We start from the raw sequence: 14,261 nt of genomic DNA on the forward strand, positions 1-14,261 counted from the left end.
TGGAGGCGGGGGTGGCTATTTTGCTGCCCCCCTGCAAAGTGCCACCCTAGGCCTGGGCCTTGTTGGCCTAGGCCAAAATACAGCACTGCTCAATGCCCCACACTGCACCGACCCGACAATGAGACAGTGGGCGTGTGGGTAGGGAATAGGATTGTCCCATTGTCAGCTCGGCGCAGTGTATGCCATGGAGATCGGATGGATGCTTGCTATCAGAGATGCCGCTGCCCGATCCGTTGGTGCGCATGCACCCACTCATGCGCAGTAGAACTTATGCCTCACCCCTTACGATGTTATCAAAGTTCTCTACCTATTGCGCGCATGCCCAGTAGGACGTGTGACACGGTTACAGCTGGTGCATGACAAACCCCCACCGCAAATGACGTAGGTAGGGAAATCTGATGGGGTAGGGAAATCTGATAGAACACCGGCAAGGGACAGTCCGGCTGGGGAGGAAAGCACTAGATGATGATGGATGTCCCGGAAATCTGATGGGGTAGGGAAATCTGATAGAACACCGGCAAGGGACAGTCCGGCTGGGGAGGAAAGCACTAGATGATGATGGATGTCCCCCCAGCCAAGAAATGAGGCGGGCTCCACCTGACTCCCCGAAGCTTCTCATGCACGTTGTGAGAAGTTCACAGTGTGCAGTGAAATCAGAGTAAGACATTTTAGTACAGAAGACTGAAGGGAAGGTCAGAGGTCAGTATGAAGACTTCTTCTGTCCTTCAGAGAATGAGAGAGAAATTCTGATTGGTCAAAAACAGGGCAGACTCGATCGATCGGTCTTCTATGTTCCTATCACCGTGCTTCCAGACCATGCAGATGTCTCTACACCCAGCCCAGACACTTCTACACCCGTCTTCTCATTCTATATGTTGTCCAAACCGGACAAAGACGGTTCCACCGAGTCACATCTCATCGCCACCGACTGGACTGGGAAACTGGAATGACCGCAATGTGATATCTCACAGATCTATCAACACACAATACATTGGAGAGATAAGCTTCATAATAAAACGAGACGCTCTGCTTCGGCAAAGAAGTCAGATTTGGCCCGAAAATTCCTCTCTCATCTGGTGGAGAACGCGGGCAGAAACCTCCAGCCAAACAAAACCTACTAAAGACTTTTTGTTTTTTTTTCAATTCTGCATTCCATTTCTAAAATTCCATTACAGTTCAGTGATTGCAGAGTACACAGCTAATAAAAGCCGCCCCTGATAATACGGTGCTGGGGACACCACCACACCCAGAAGGTTCTTGTAGAATCTACGGGAAGGTGAGGTCTCCGTCCAAATATACTTCTATAATGGAGCTTTTCTTCCGTATAAAACACTAATGCTGAGTGCGGGATTACACGGCACACATAATATTATTTTGTGTCTGATTGGCTCCCGGCACATATGTAAGAGGTCCTTTTCCTGTAGGTGACAATTTCTAATTTTACTTAGTTGGCCCTTTTCCTGTAGGTGACCATATTTACTTAGGTGGTCCTTTCTCGTGTAGGTGACCATATTTACTTAGGTGGTCCTTTCTCATGTAGGTGACCATATTCATGTAGATGACTATTTTTACTTTGGAGGTCCTTTTCCTGTAGGTGATCATTTTTACTTAGATGGCCCTTTTACCATAGGTGAACATTTTACGTAGGTGGCCCTTTTCATGTAGGTGACCATTTTTACTTTGGAGGTCCTTTTTATGTAGGTGACCATTTTTACTTAGGCTAGCCTTTTTCTGTAGGTGGGCCATTTTTACTTAGATGGCCCTTTTCCTGTAGATAACAATTTTTACTTAGGTGGCCCTTTTCCTGTAGGTGATCATTTTTACTTAGGTGGCCCTTTTCGTATAGGTGACCATTTTTTCTTAGGTGGTTCTTCCCATGTAGATGGCCCTTTTCATGTAGGTGACCATTTTTTCTTAGGTGGCCCTTTTCCTGTAGGTGATCATTTTTACTTAGGTGGCCCTTTTCATGTAGGTGACCATTTTTACTTAGGTGGCCCTTTTCCTGTAGGTGATCATTTTTACTTAGGTGGCCCTTTTCATGTACAGTGGGTACGGAAAGTATTCAGACCCCCTTAAATTCTTCACTCTTTGTTATATTGCAGCCATTTGCTAAAATCATTTAAGTTCATTCTTCTTCCTCATGAATGTACACATAGCACCCCATACTGACAGAAAAACACAGAATTGTTGACATTGTTGCAGATTTATTAAAAAAGAAAAACTGAAATATCACATGGTCCTAAGTATTCAGACCCTTTGCTGTGACACTCATATATTTAACTCAGGTGCTTTCCATTTCTTCTGATCATCCTTGAGATGGTTCTACACCTTTATTTGAGTCCAGCTGTGTTTGATTATACTGATTGGACTTGATTAGGAAAGCCACACACCTGTCTATATAAGACCTTCCAGATCACAATGCATGTCAGAGCAAATGAGAATCATGAGGTCAAAGGAACTGCCTGAAGAGCTCAGAGACAGAATTGTGGCAAGGCACAGATCTGGCCAAGGTTACAAAAAGATTTCTGCTGCACTTAAGGTTCCTAAGAGCACAGTGGCCTCCATAATCCTCAAATGGAAGACGTTTGGGACGACCAGAACCCTTCCTAGAGCTGGCCGTCCGGCCAAACTGAGCTATCGGGGGAGAAGAGCCTTGGTGAGAGAGGTAAAGAAGAACCCAAAGATCACTGTGGCTGAGCTCCAGAGATGCAGTCAGGAGATGGGAGAAAGTTGTAGAAAGTCAACCATCACTACAGCCCTCCGCCATTCGGGGCTTTATGGCAGAGTGGCCCGACGGAAGCCTCTCCTCAGTGTAAGACACATGAAAGCCCGCATGGAGTTTGCTAAAAAACACCTGAAGGACTCCAAGATGTTGAGAAATAAGATTCTCTGGTCTGATGAGACCAAAATAGAACTTTTTGGCCTTAATTCTAAGCGGTATGTGTGGAGAAAACCAGGCACTGCTCATCACCTGTCCAATACAGTCCCAACAGTGAAGCATGGTGGTGGCAGCATCATGCTGTGGGGGTGTTTTTCAGCTGCAGGGACAGGACGACTGGTTGCAATCGAGGGAAAGATGAATGCGGCCAAGTACAGGGATATCCTGGACAAAAACCTTCTCCAGAGTGCTCTGGACCTCAGACTGGGCCGAAGGTTTACCTTCCAACAAGACAATGACCCTAAGCACACAGCTAAAATAACGAAGGAGTGGCTTCACAACAACTCCGTGGCTGTTCTTGAATGGCCCAGCCAGAGCCCTGACTTAAACCCAATTGAGCATCTCTGGAGAGACCTAAAAATGGCTGTCCACCAACGTTTACCATCCAACCTGACAGAACTGGAGAGGATCTGCAAGGAGGAATGGCAGAGGATCCCCAAATCCAGGTGTGAAAGACTTGTTGCATCTTTCCCAAAAAGACTCCTGGCTGTATTAGATCAAAAGGGGGCTTCTACTAAATACTGAGCAAAGGGTCTGAATACTTAGGACCATGTGATATTTCAGTTTTTCTTTTTTAATAAATCTGCAACAATGACAACAATTCTGTGTTTTTCTGTCAGTATGGGGTGCTATGTGTACATTCATGAGGAAGAAGAATGAACCTAAATGATTTTAGCAAATGGCTGCAATATAACAAAGAGTGAAACATTTAAGGGGGTCTGAATACTTTCCGTACCCACTGTAGGTGACCATTTTTACTTAGGTGGCCCTTTTCGTATAGGTGACCATTTTTTCTTAGGTGGTTCTTCCCATGTAGATGGCCCTTTTCATGTAGGTGACCATTTTTTCTTAGGTGGCCCTTTTCCTGTAGGTGATCATTTTTACTTAGGTGGCCCTTTTCATGTAGGTGACCATTTTTACTTAGGCGGTCCTTTTCCTGTAGGTGACCATTTTTACTTAGGCGGTGCTTTTCATATTGGTTAAAATTTTTACTCAGGTGATCGTTTTCCTGTAGGTCAGAGGTGTCAAACTCAATTTAATCGCGGGCCCGCATCAGCATTATGATTGCCCTCAAAATGGCCGGTTGTATCTGTAAGACTAGATGTCAACAGCATCCCCTACCCTTACATAAGATGTCAAGAGCCCCCCCACCCTTCCTTACATCACAGTGCACCTCTCTTACCTTGTGGTGCTGCTGGGAAGAAGCTGGAGGCATTGCTGGAAAGCAGAAAGTATAAGGTCTAGAGGAGGACTGGAGCTCTCCTGAAGCTACAAGAGAGGTGTGAGGGCCACATAAAATGGCCTGGAGGGCCAGATTTGGCCCGCGGGCCTTGTGTTTGACACCTGTGCTGTAGGTGATCATTTTTACTTTGGTGGTTCTTTGCCTGTAGGTGACCATTTTTACTTAGGTGGCCCTTTTCATATAGGTGACCATTTTTTCTTAGGTGGTTCTTCCCATGTAGGTGGCCCTTTTCTTGTAGGTGACCATTTTTACATAGGTGGCCCTTTTCATGTAGGAGGCCCTTTTCCTGCAGGTGAACATTTTTAAGTAGGTGGCCCTTTTCCTGTAGGTGACCATTTTTACTAAAGTGGCCCTTTTTATACAGGTGACCATTTTTACTTAGGTAGCCCTACTTGTGTAGGTGGCCCTTTTCCTGTAGGTGACCATTTTTACTTAGTTGGCCCTTTTCTTGTAGGTGATCATTTTTACTTAGGTGACCCTTTTCATATAGATGACCATTAGGTGGCCCTTTTCATGTAGGTGACCATTTTTACTAAAGTGGCCCTTTTTATACAGGTGACCATTTTTACTTAGGTAGCCCTACTTGTGTAGGTGGCCCTTTTCCTGTAGGTGACCATTTTTACTTAGTTGGCCCTTTTCTTGTAGGTGATCATTTTTACTTAGGTGACCCTTTTCATATAGATGACCATTAGGTGGCCCTTTTCATGTAGGTGACCATTTTTACTTAGGTGGCCCTTTTCCTGTAGGTAACCATTTTTGCTTAGGTATCCCTTTTCATATAGGTGACTATTTTTACTTAGATGGCCCTTCTCATGTAGGTGGCCCTTTTCCTGTAGGTGACCATTTATACTTAGGTGGCCCTTTTCCTTTAGGTGATCATTTTTACTTAGGCGGCCCTTTTCGTGTAGGTGACCATTGTTTCTTAGGTGGCCCTTTTCATATAGGTGACCATTTTTTCTTAGGTGGTTATTCTCATGTAGGTGGCCCCTTTCATGTAGGTGACCGTTTTTACTTAGGCGGTCCTTTACATATCGGTTACAATTTTTACTCAGGTGATCGTTTTCCTGTACGTGATTATTTTTACTTTGGTGGTTCTTTTCCTGTAGGTGACCATTTTTACTTAGGCGGTCCTTTTCATGTAGGTGACCATTTTTTCTTATGTGGTTCTTCTCATGTAGGTGGCCCTTTTCTTGTAGGTGACAATTTTTACGTAGGTGGCCCTTTTCATGTCGAAGGCCCTTTTCCTACAGGTGATTATTTTTACTTAGGTGGCCCTTTTTATACAGGTGACTATTTTTACTTAGGCGGCCCTACTTGTGTAGGTGGCCCTTTTCCTGTAGGTGACCATTTTTAATTAGGTGGCCCTTTTCCTGTAGGTGACCATTTTTAATTAGGTGGCCCTTTTCCTGTAGGTGACCATTTTTAATTAGGTGGCCCTTTTCCTGTAGGTGACCATTTTTACTTAGTTGGTCCTTTTCATGTAGATGACAAATTTTAATTAGGTGGTTCTTCTCATGTAGGTGGCCCTTTTCTTGTAGGTGACCATTTTTACATAGGTGGCCCTTTTCATGTAGGAGGCCCTTTTCCTACAGGTGACCGTTTTTACTTAGGTGACCATTTTTACTTAGGTGACCATTTTTATACAGGTGACCATTTTTACTTAGGTGGCCCTACTTGTGTAGGTGGCCCTTTTCCTGTAGGTGACCATTTTTACTTAGGTGGCCCTTTTCTTGTAGGTGACCTTTTTTAATTAGGTGGCCCTTGTCATGTAGGTGACTAGTTTTACTTAGGTGACCCTTTGCCTGTAGGTGACCATTTTTGCTTAGGTACTTAGGTGGCCCTTTTCCTTTAGGTAATCATTTTTACTTAGGTGGTCCTTTTCGTGTAGGTGACCATTTTTACTTAGGTGGCCCTTTTTTGTAGGTGACCATTTTTACTTAGGTGGCCCTTTTCTTTTCATATAGTTGACCTTTTTCAAGTATCTCTAACATTCTCTTGTAACACATTCCCTGTCTCTGTCTGTGTCCGGCACCAACCACAGCAGTCACTGACTATTTCCTTCTTCTGTAATATCCTATGTATCCAACATTATTTGGTGATGTCAGGTGTCACCACTGAGACCCCCAAACCTCATAAGCAGACAACCACTGCTCTACATGAAGCCTTAGGCTATGTTCACATGGGTGGCTGGGGAAGCTTACAATTGACCCAGCAGCCAGTTGGCTTCATTCTTATTGCTATGGCTGTGAAGCTTTTCTTGTTTTCCCCATTACTGACTTACCATGCCTTATTCAGCACTGTGCCTCTATATAGAGGCGGCCATCTTGGTAGAGGCAGGGTTTTGCTTCCTCATATCAGAGCCTCCACCAAGGAGAACAGTGAGAAGTACGGTAGTGACTCAGAGTCTAGCAGTCAGAGGCTGCAGTGCCATAGATGATCTCATAATGCAGATACAACTATGAGATGAAAGAACAGGAGTGCCTAGGCACAGGAAGTGCACTGATATCAGAAGTGCCTAGGCACAGGAAGTGATGGCAAACCTTCCCAATGGGACACAGCTAAAAAAAAAAAAAAAGAAATGGCTTTAGAGTTTAACGAAAATTGTAATCACAATGTGCATTAGATGCTGCAGAAAGTCAGATAGACCCCGCCGTTTTTCCTGCCTGGAGGACATCCAGCATCATCAGTCTCTTTCCTCCCCAGCCAGACTGTCCCTGGCCCGCCCCTTTCATTCGATTTCAGTTCTTTCAATGGTGGAGGATCAGCATCACATGTGGGTGTTACAGCCTACCTAGGAGTGCCCACTCCTCCATACTGACACCTGCCCATCAACAGCATTTCAATTTTTGCATAACTCCTCCCAAGAGCCCGCCCACTGCTTGCATCATAACATCCAGGGGTACAGAATGGGTGGAGCTTGGACCTCACATGGCAGGAGGAGAACACACCCAGAGGTAAGTATGCAGGACACTAATGAGCTGTCTCCAGCAGTGATCACAAATGGCCAAGAGCAGCAAGTCAGTTGCCCAAAGTCCCGTTCCAAATTGATGTATTAGCAAGAGCAGAAAGTCAGTCCCCCCCCCCCCCCCATATTGATAACGATAGCAAGTCAAGCAGCCTCTCCTTCATATTGATAAGAGCAGCAAGACCATCAAACCCTGCATGGATGAGAGCAGCAAGACCGTCATCCACCACATTCAGAAGACCAGCAAGTCAACCACAAAAAAACCCTGCCCCCTCCCAAAGGATGCATCAAGAAAAGCAGCAAGTCATCCTCTGACTCCATGTAATGATTGATGTACTGATAACACTAGGAAGACAGCTACCCCTTATTTTTTATAAGACCAACAAGGCCATTGCCCCCACATATCGATAGGACCAGAAAGACAGTCACCCCAAATTTATAGGACCAGAAAGACAGTCACCCCAAATTTATAGGACCAGAAAGACAGTCACCCCAGATTTATAGGACCAGCAAGACAGTCACCCCCTGTATTGATAAGACCAGCAAGACAGTAACCTACCATATTGATTCCCCCTCCCCCCATATTGATAGGACCAGAAAGACAGTCACCCCCATATTGATAAGACCAGCAAGACAGTCACCCCCGTATTGATAGGACCAGAAAGACAGTCAGCCTCTATACGGATGTATTAGCGACTTAGCAACAACCCTCTTCTTGACAGTTTGACAGGTGCACCAATAAGAGCAAAAAGTCAGCCCCCCATCCCTCATGATGATGAATAAGTAAGAGCAGCAAGCCATGCACTTCCCTATATGGATAAGAACATTTAGTCACCCCCTATATTGATAGGACCAGCAAGACAGTCACCCCCATATTGATAGGACCAGAAAGACAGTCACCCTCCATATCGATAAGACCAGCAAGACAGCCGCCCCCCCCCATATTGATAAAACCAGCAAGACAGCCGCCCCCCCCCCATATTGATAGGACCAGCAAGACAGTCAGCCCCTATACTGATGTATTAGGGACTTAGCAACAACCCCCTCCTTGACAGTTTGACAGGTGCACCAATAAGAGCAGCAAGTCAGCCCCCCATCCCTCATGATGATGATGAATAAGTAAGAGCAGCAAGCCATGCACTTCCCATATATGGATAAGAACAGTTAGTCATCCCCTATATTGATGATACAAACAAGATAGTCACCCCCATATGGTTGTATCAGCAAGTCAGCAACAACAAACCCCTCCTAGACAGGAGCATCAATAAGAGTGGCACGTCAGCCTCCCATCCCCCATAATGATCTGTCAGTAAGTCAGCCTCCCATCCCCCATAATGATCTGTCAGCAAGTCAGCCCCCATCCCCCACACTCAGGTATCAGTAAGATCCGTAGGTCATTAATTCCCTCATAAAGATGTGTAAGTAAGATCAGCAGGTCATGCACCCCCCCCCCCCATAATGATGTATCAGTAAGAGCAGCAAGTCATGCACCCCCCCCCCCCCCATAATGATGCAAGTTATGAATCCACCCATAGTGATGTGTCAGTAAGATCAGCAGGTCATGCATCCCCCCATAATGATCTGTCAGTAAGATTAGCAAGTCATGCATCCCCCCATAATGATGTGTCAGTAAAATCAGCAAGTCATGCATCCCCCATAATGATGTGTCAGTAAAATCAGCAAGTCATGCATCCCCCCATAATGATCTGTCAGTAAGATCAGCAAGTCATGCATCCCCCATAATGATGTGTCAGTAAGATGAGCAGGTCATGCAAGCCCCAATAATGATCTGTCAGTAAAATCAGCAAGTCATGCATCCCCCCCATAATGATCTGTCAGTAAGATCAGCAAGTCATGTATCCCCCTATAATGATGTGCCAGTAAGATCAGCAAGTCATGCATCCCCATAATGATGTGTCAGTAAAATCAGCAAGTCATGCATCCCCCATAATGATGTGTCAGTAAAATCAGCAAGTCATGCATCCCCCCCATAATGATCTGTCAGTAAGATCAGCAGGTCATGCATCCCCCCATAATGATCTGTCAGTAAAATCAGCAAGTCATGCATCCCCCATAATGATGTGTCAGTAAAATCAGCAAGTCATGCATCCCCCCCATAATGATCTGTCAGTAAGATCAGCAAGTCATGCATCCCCCCATAATAATCTGTCAGTAAGATCAGCAAGTCATGCATCCCCCATAATGATCTGTCAGTAAGATCAGCAAGTCATGCATCCCCCCATAATAATCTGTCAGTAAGATCAGCAAGTCATGCATCCCCCCCATAATGATCTGTCAGTAAGATCAGCAAGTCAGTCCCCATCCTTTCCCCTTCTACTAATAAATGTCAGTCAATAAGCCCCTATAACGTTGTTATCAGTAAGTCCCCCCTCCCCCCGCTGTAATGGTATCCCCCCCCCCTGTAGGACTCCCAAGGCGGAGGACCAGTAGAAGTACACAGAAGGGGGGGAGACGCCGTGTTGCCGTGTAATGTTACAATGTATCTCTTCCCAGCGCTATTCCCAGAGGCCGCTGCGCTCATCCTAGAGGGCGCCCCCTTGCTGGCCGCTCGGCGTTACGCTAAGTCCGTATCCCGGCTCCCCTCTCCCCCGCTCCGCATATACTCAGCTTTTCACTTTGCCGAAGGTGCCGACCCCCAGGGTGTCCCCCAGGACGTAGTGTCCGATCTTCACCCGGCCATCGTGCTTCTGCTTTTCAGCCATCTTTACATCCTTCTCCTCGTACCCACAATGCAGCTGGGAGGAGAGGGAATGCCCGGCTGGCTCCTCACTCCTGGCATTTGTCAAACGTCACCCAGCGCTGACCTGACAGGCTGAGCAGCTGCTGGGGGCCCTTAAAGGGACCAGGTGTCCTATTTCTGAGCAGGGTGGGGGGAAGGGTGCCATGGCACCTGCCTGATGGAGAGACGAATGATGGGGGGGCGGAGAGAGACGAATTATGGGGGGGGGGGGGGGGGACGAATGATAGGAAGGAGCAGGAGAGACGAATGATGGGGGGGGGCGGGAGAGACGAATTATGGGGGGGGGGGAGAGACGAATGATAGGAAGGGGCAGGAGAGACGAATGATGGGGGATGAAGAGACGAATGATGGGGGGGGGGAGATGAATTATTGGGGGAGGGGGCCAGGAGAGACGAATGATAGGGGGGGCCAGGAGAGACGAATGATGGGCGGGACGAAGAGACTAATGATAGGAGGGGGCAGGTGAGATGAATGATGGGGGACCGGGAGAGACAAATGATGGGGAGGACGAAGAGACAATTGTTTTGGGTGCAGGAGAGACGTATGATGGGGGGGGGGGCGGAAGAGATGAATGATAGGGGGGTGGGAAAGATGAATGATGGGGGAGCAGGAGATACGAATGATGCGGGGAGGTGGGAGAGATGAATGATAGAGGGGGAAGGACAGAAGAATGATAGGGGGGTGGGAAATATGAATGATGGGGGGGGGGGGGCAGGAGAGAAGAATGATAGGGGCCGGGAGAGAAAAATGATAGGGGGTAGAAGAGACTAATTTGGGGGGGGGGCGGGAGAGACAAAAGAAATGGGGGCAGGGGAGATGATTGATGAAAAATAATAGGGGGGGGTGGGAGAGACGAAAGATAAGAGGGGGCAGAAGAGACAAATGATAGGGGGGCGGTAGAGATGAATGATAAGAGGGGCGGAAGAGACAAATGATGGGGGGCTGGGAGAGATGAATGATGGGGGGACCGGGGAGAGATGAATGATGGGGGGCCGGGGAGAGATGAATGATGGGGGGCCGGGGGACACAAATGATGGGGGCGATGAAGAGACGAATATTGGGAGGGGGGCAGGTGAAACGAATGATAGGGGGGAGTGATGAATGATGGGGGGCCGGGAGAGACAAATGATGGGAAGGACAAAGAGACAAATGATGTGGGGGAAGGAGAGACGTATCATGGGGGGGGGGGTGGGAGAGATGAATGATGGGGGGGCGGGAGAGACGAATGATGGGTGGGTGAGAGAGATGAATGATGGGGGGATGTGGGAGAGACGAATGATAGGGGGGCAGCAAAGACGAATGATAGGGGGCCGGGAGAGAAAAATTATGGGGGGTGGAAGAGACGAATAATGGGGGGGGTCAGGAGAGACAAATGATGGGGGTACGAGAGACGAATGATGGGGGGGACGAAGAGACTAATGATGGGAGGGGGGCCTGAAAGACGAATGATAGGGGGACCTGGAAGAGAAACGAATGATATGGGAGCTGGGAAAGACGAATGATAGGGGAGCGGGGAGAGACGAATGATGGGGGGGCGGCAAAGACGAATGATAAGATGGGCTGGGAGAGACGAATGATAGGGGGGCCAGGAGAGAAGAATGATGGGGGGGAGAGACGAATGATGGGAGAGGGGCGGTTGAAACGAATGATAGGGAGGGGGGCAGGAGAGAAGAATGATAGGGGGGGCCGAGAGAGACGAATAATGGAGGGGGGGAGACAATTGATGGGGGAAGGGGCGAGAGCGATGAATGATAGGGGGCAGGAGAGAAAAAATGATAGGGGGCGGGAGAGACAATTGATGAAGGGGGGGCTGAAAGAGACAAATAATGAGGTGGAGACACGAGAGACGAATGATAGGGCGGCAGGGATAGACGAATGATGGGAGGGCTGGGAGAGACGAATGTTGAGGGGGGTTGGGAGAGATGAATGATGGGAGGGTGGGAGAGACGAATGATGGGGGGGCGGGAGAGACGAATGATAGGGGGGCCGGGAGAGACGAATGAAAGGGGGGGCAGAAGAGACAAATGATAGGGGGGCCGGGAGAGATGAATGATAATGGAGCCGGGAGAGACGAATGATAGGGCAGCGTGGGAAAGACGAATGATTAGGTGGGCGGAAGAGATGAATGATAGGAGGTGTGGGAGAGACGAATGATAGGGGGGCCGGAGAGATGAATGATGGGGGCGGGAGAGACGAATGATGGGGAGGGGGGACTAGTAGAGACGAATAATGAGGGGGAAGTGGAGAGACGAATAATAAGGGGGCTGGGAGAGACAAATGATGGGGGAGCAGGAGAGAGGAACGCTAGGGGGGCTGGGAGAGAAGAATGGTGGGGGGGCGGGAGAAATTAATGATGGGGGGCGGGAGAGGCACATGATAGGGGGGCTGGGAGAGACTAATGAAAAGGGGAGCGGGATAGAGAAAGGATAGGGGGGTCGGGAAAGACGAATGCTAAGGGTGGGCGGGAGAGACGAAAAATAGGAGGGGGTGGGAGAGACGAATGAAAGGGGGGCCAGGAGAGACAAATGATGAGAGGGGAGTGGGGCAAAGAGACGAATGATAGGGGGGCCAGGAGAGACGATTGATGGGGGGGGCAAAGAGACGAATGATGGGAGGGGGGAACGGGAGAGACAAATGATAAGGGGGGAGGGAGAGATGAATGATAGGGGGGCCGGGAGAGACAAATGAAGGGGAGGACGAAGAGACGAATGGTAAGCAGGCCGGGAGAGAGGAATGATGAGGGGGCAGGAGAGAGAAATGGTGGGGGGGGGGCAGGAGAGACTAATGGTAGGGGGGAAGGAGAGATGAATGATGGGGGGGGTGGAAGAGACGAATGATGGGGGGTGGGGAGAGACAAAAAATGGGGGGGGGGACCAGGAGAGACGAATAATGAGGGGGAAGCGGAGAGACGAATAATAGGGGGGCTGGGAGAGACAAATGATGGGGGGGCAGGAGAGAGGAATGATAGGGGGGCTGGGAGAGACGAATGGTGGGGGGGGGGCGGGAGAGACAAATGATAGGGGGGCCAGGAGAGACGAATGAAAAGGGGAGCAGGAGAGACGAATGATAGGGGGGCCGGGAGAGACGAATGATAGGGGGGCCGGGAGAGAAGAATGATAGCAGGGGTGGGAAAGATGAATGCTAAGGTGGGCGGGAGAGATAAATAATAGGAGGGGGTGGCAGAGACGAATGATAGGGGGGCCAGGAGAGACGAATGATGGGAGAGGGGCGGTTGAGACGAATGATAGGGGGCGGGAGAGACGAATGATAGGGAGGCGGAAGAGACTAATAATAGGGGACCGGGAGAGAGAAATAATAAGACGGGGTGGGAGAGATGAATGATAGGGGGGCCAGGAGAGACGAATGATAGGGTGGGCTGGAGAGACGAATGATAGGGGAGTAAAGGAGAGACGAATGATGGGAGGGGGGACAGGAGAGACGAATGATGGGAGGGGGGCGGGAAAGACGAATGATAGGGGGGGCGGGAAAGATGAATGATAGGGGGGCCGGGAGAGACAAATGATGGGGAGGACGAAGAGATGAATGGTAGGCAGGCTGGGAGAGAGTAATGGTGGGGGAGGGGGGGGGCAGGAGAGACTAATGGTAGGGGGGGAAGGAGAGACGAATGATGGGGGGGGGGCGGGGAAAGACGAATAATGGGGGGGGCAGGAGAGACAAATAATGAGGGGAAAGTGGAGAGATGAATAATAGGGGGGCTGGGAGAGACAAATGATGGGGGGGGCAGGAGAGCGGAATGATAGGGGGGCTGGGAGAGAGGAATGGTGGGGGAGGGGGGGGGCAGGAGAGACTAATGGTAGGGGGGGAAGGAGAGACGAATGATGGGGGGGGCGGGGAAAGACGAATAATGGGGGGGGGGGGGCAGGAGAGACAAATAATGAGGGGAAAGTGGAGAGATGAATAATAGGGGGGCTGGGAGAGACAAATGATGGGGGGGGCAGGAGAGCGGAATGATAGGGGGGCTGGGAGAGAGGAATGGTGGGGGGGTGGGAGAAATAAATGATGGGGGGCGGGAGAGACAAATGATAGGGGGGCCAGGAGTGATGAATGAAAAGGGGAGCTGGAGAGACGAAAAATAGGGGGGCCGGGAGAGATGAATGATAGGGGGGGGGGGGGGCAGGAAAGACAAATGCTAAGGTGGGCGGGAGAGATAAATAATAGCAGAGGGTGGGAGAGACGAATGATAGGGTGCGGGAGAGAGACGAATGATAGGGGGGCGGGAGAGACAAATAATAAGACGGGGTGGGAAAGACAAATGATAGGGGGGCCAGGAGAGACGAATGATGGGAGGGGACCAATTAACGAATGATAGGGTGGGCTGGAGAGACGAATGATG

The 14,261-nt window shown here is 49.1% G+C and overlaps 1 protein-coding gene across 1 annotated transcript in view; it reads right to left on the bottom strand.

Annotated features, from left to right (window-relative positions):
- The window catches only part of PRKAA2 (protein kinase AMP-activated catalytic subunit alpha 2), a 71,974-nt gene extending 61,929 nt beyond the window's left edge, over positions 1-10,045 (bottom strand). The window contains exon 1 of the mRNA XM_082264819.1: positions 9,776-10,045. Coding sequence (XP_082120945.1) covers positions 9,776-9,869 — 94 coding nt within the window. The 5' untranslated portion in view covers positions 9,870-10,045. The remainder of the gene's footprint in view (positions 1-9,775) is intronic.
- Between the last annotated feature and the right edge of the window lie 4,216 nt (positions 10,046-14,261).

This window comes from Pelophylax lessonae, assembly GCF_965119305.1.
Source record: "Pelophylax lessonae genome assembly, chromosome: 8".
Lineage (NCBI taxonomy): Eukaryota > Metazoa > Chordata > Amphibia > Anura > Ranidae > Pelophylax > Pelophylax lessonae.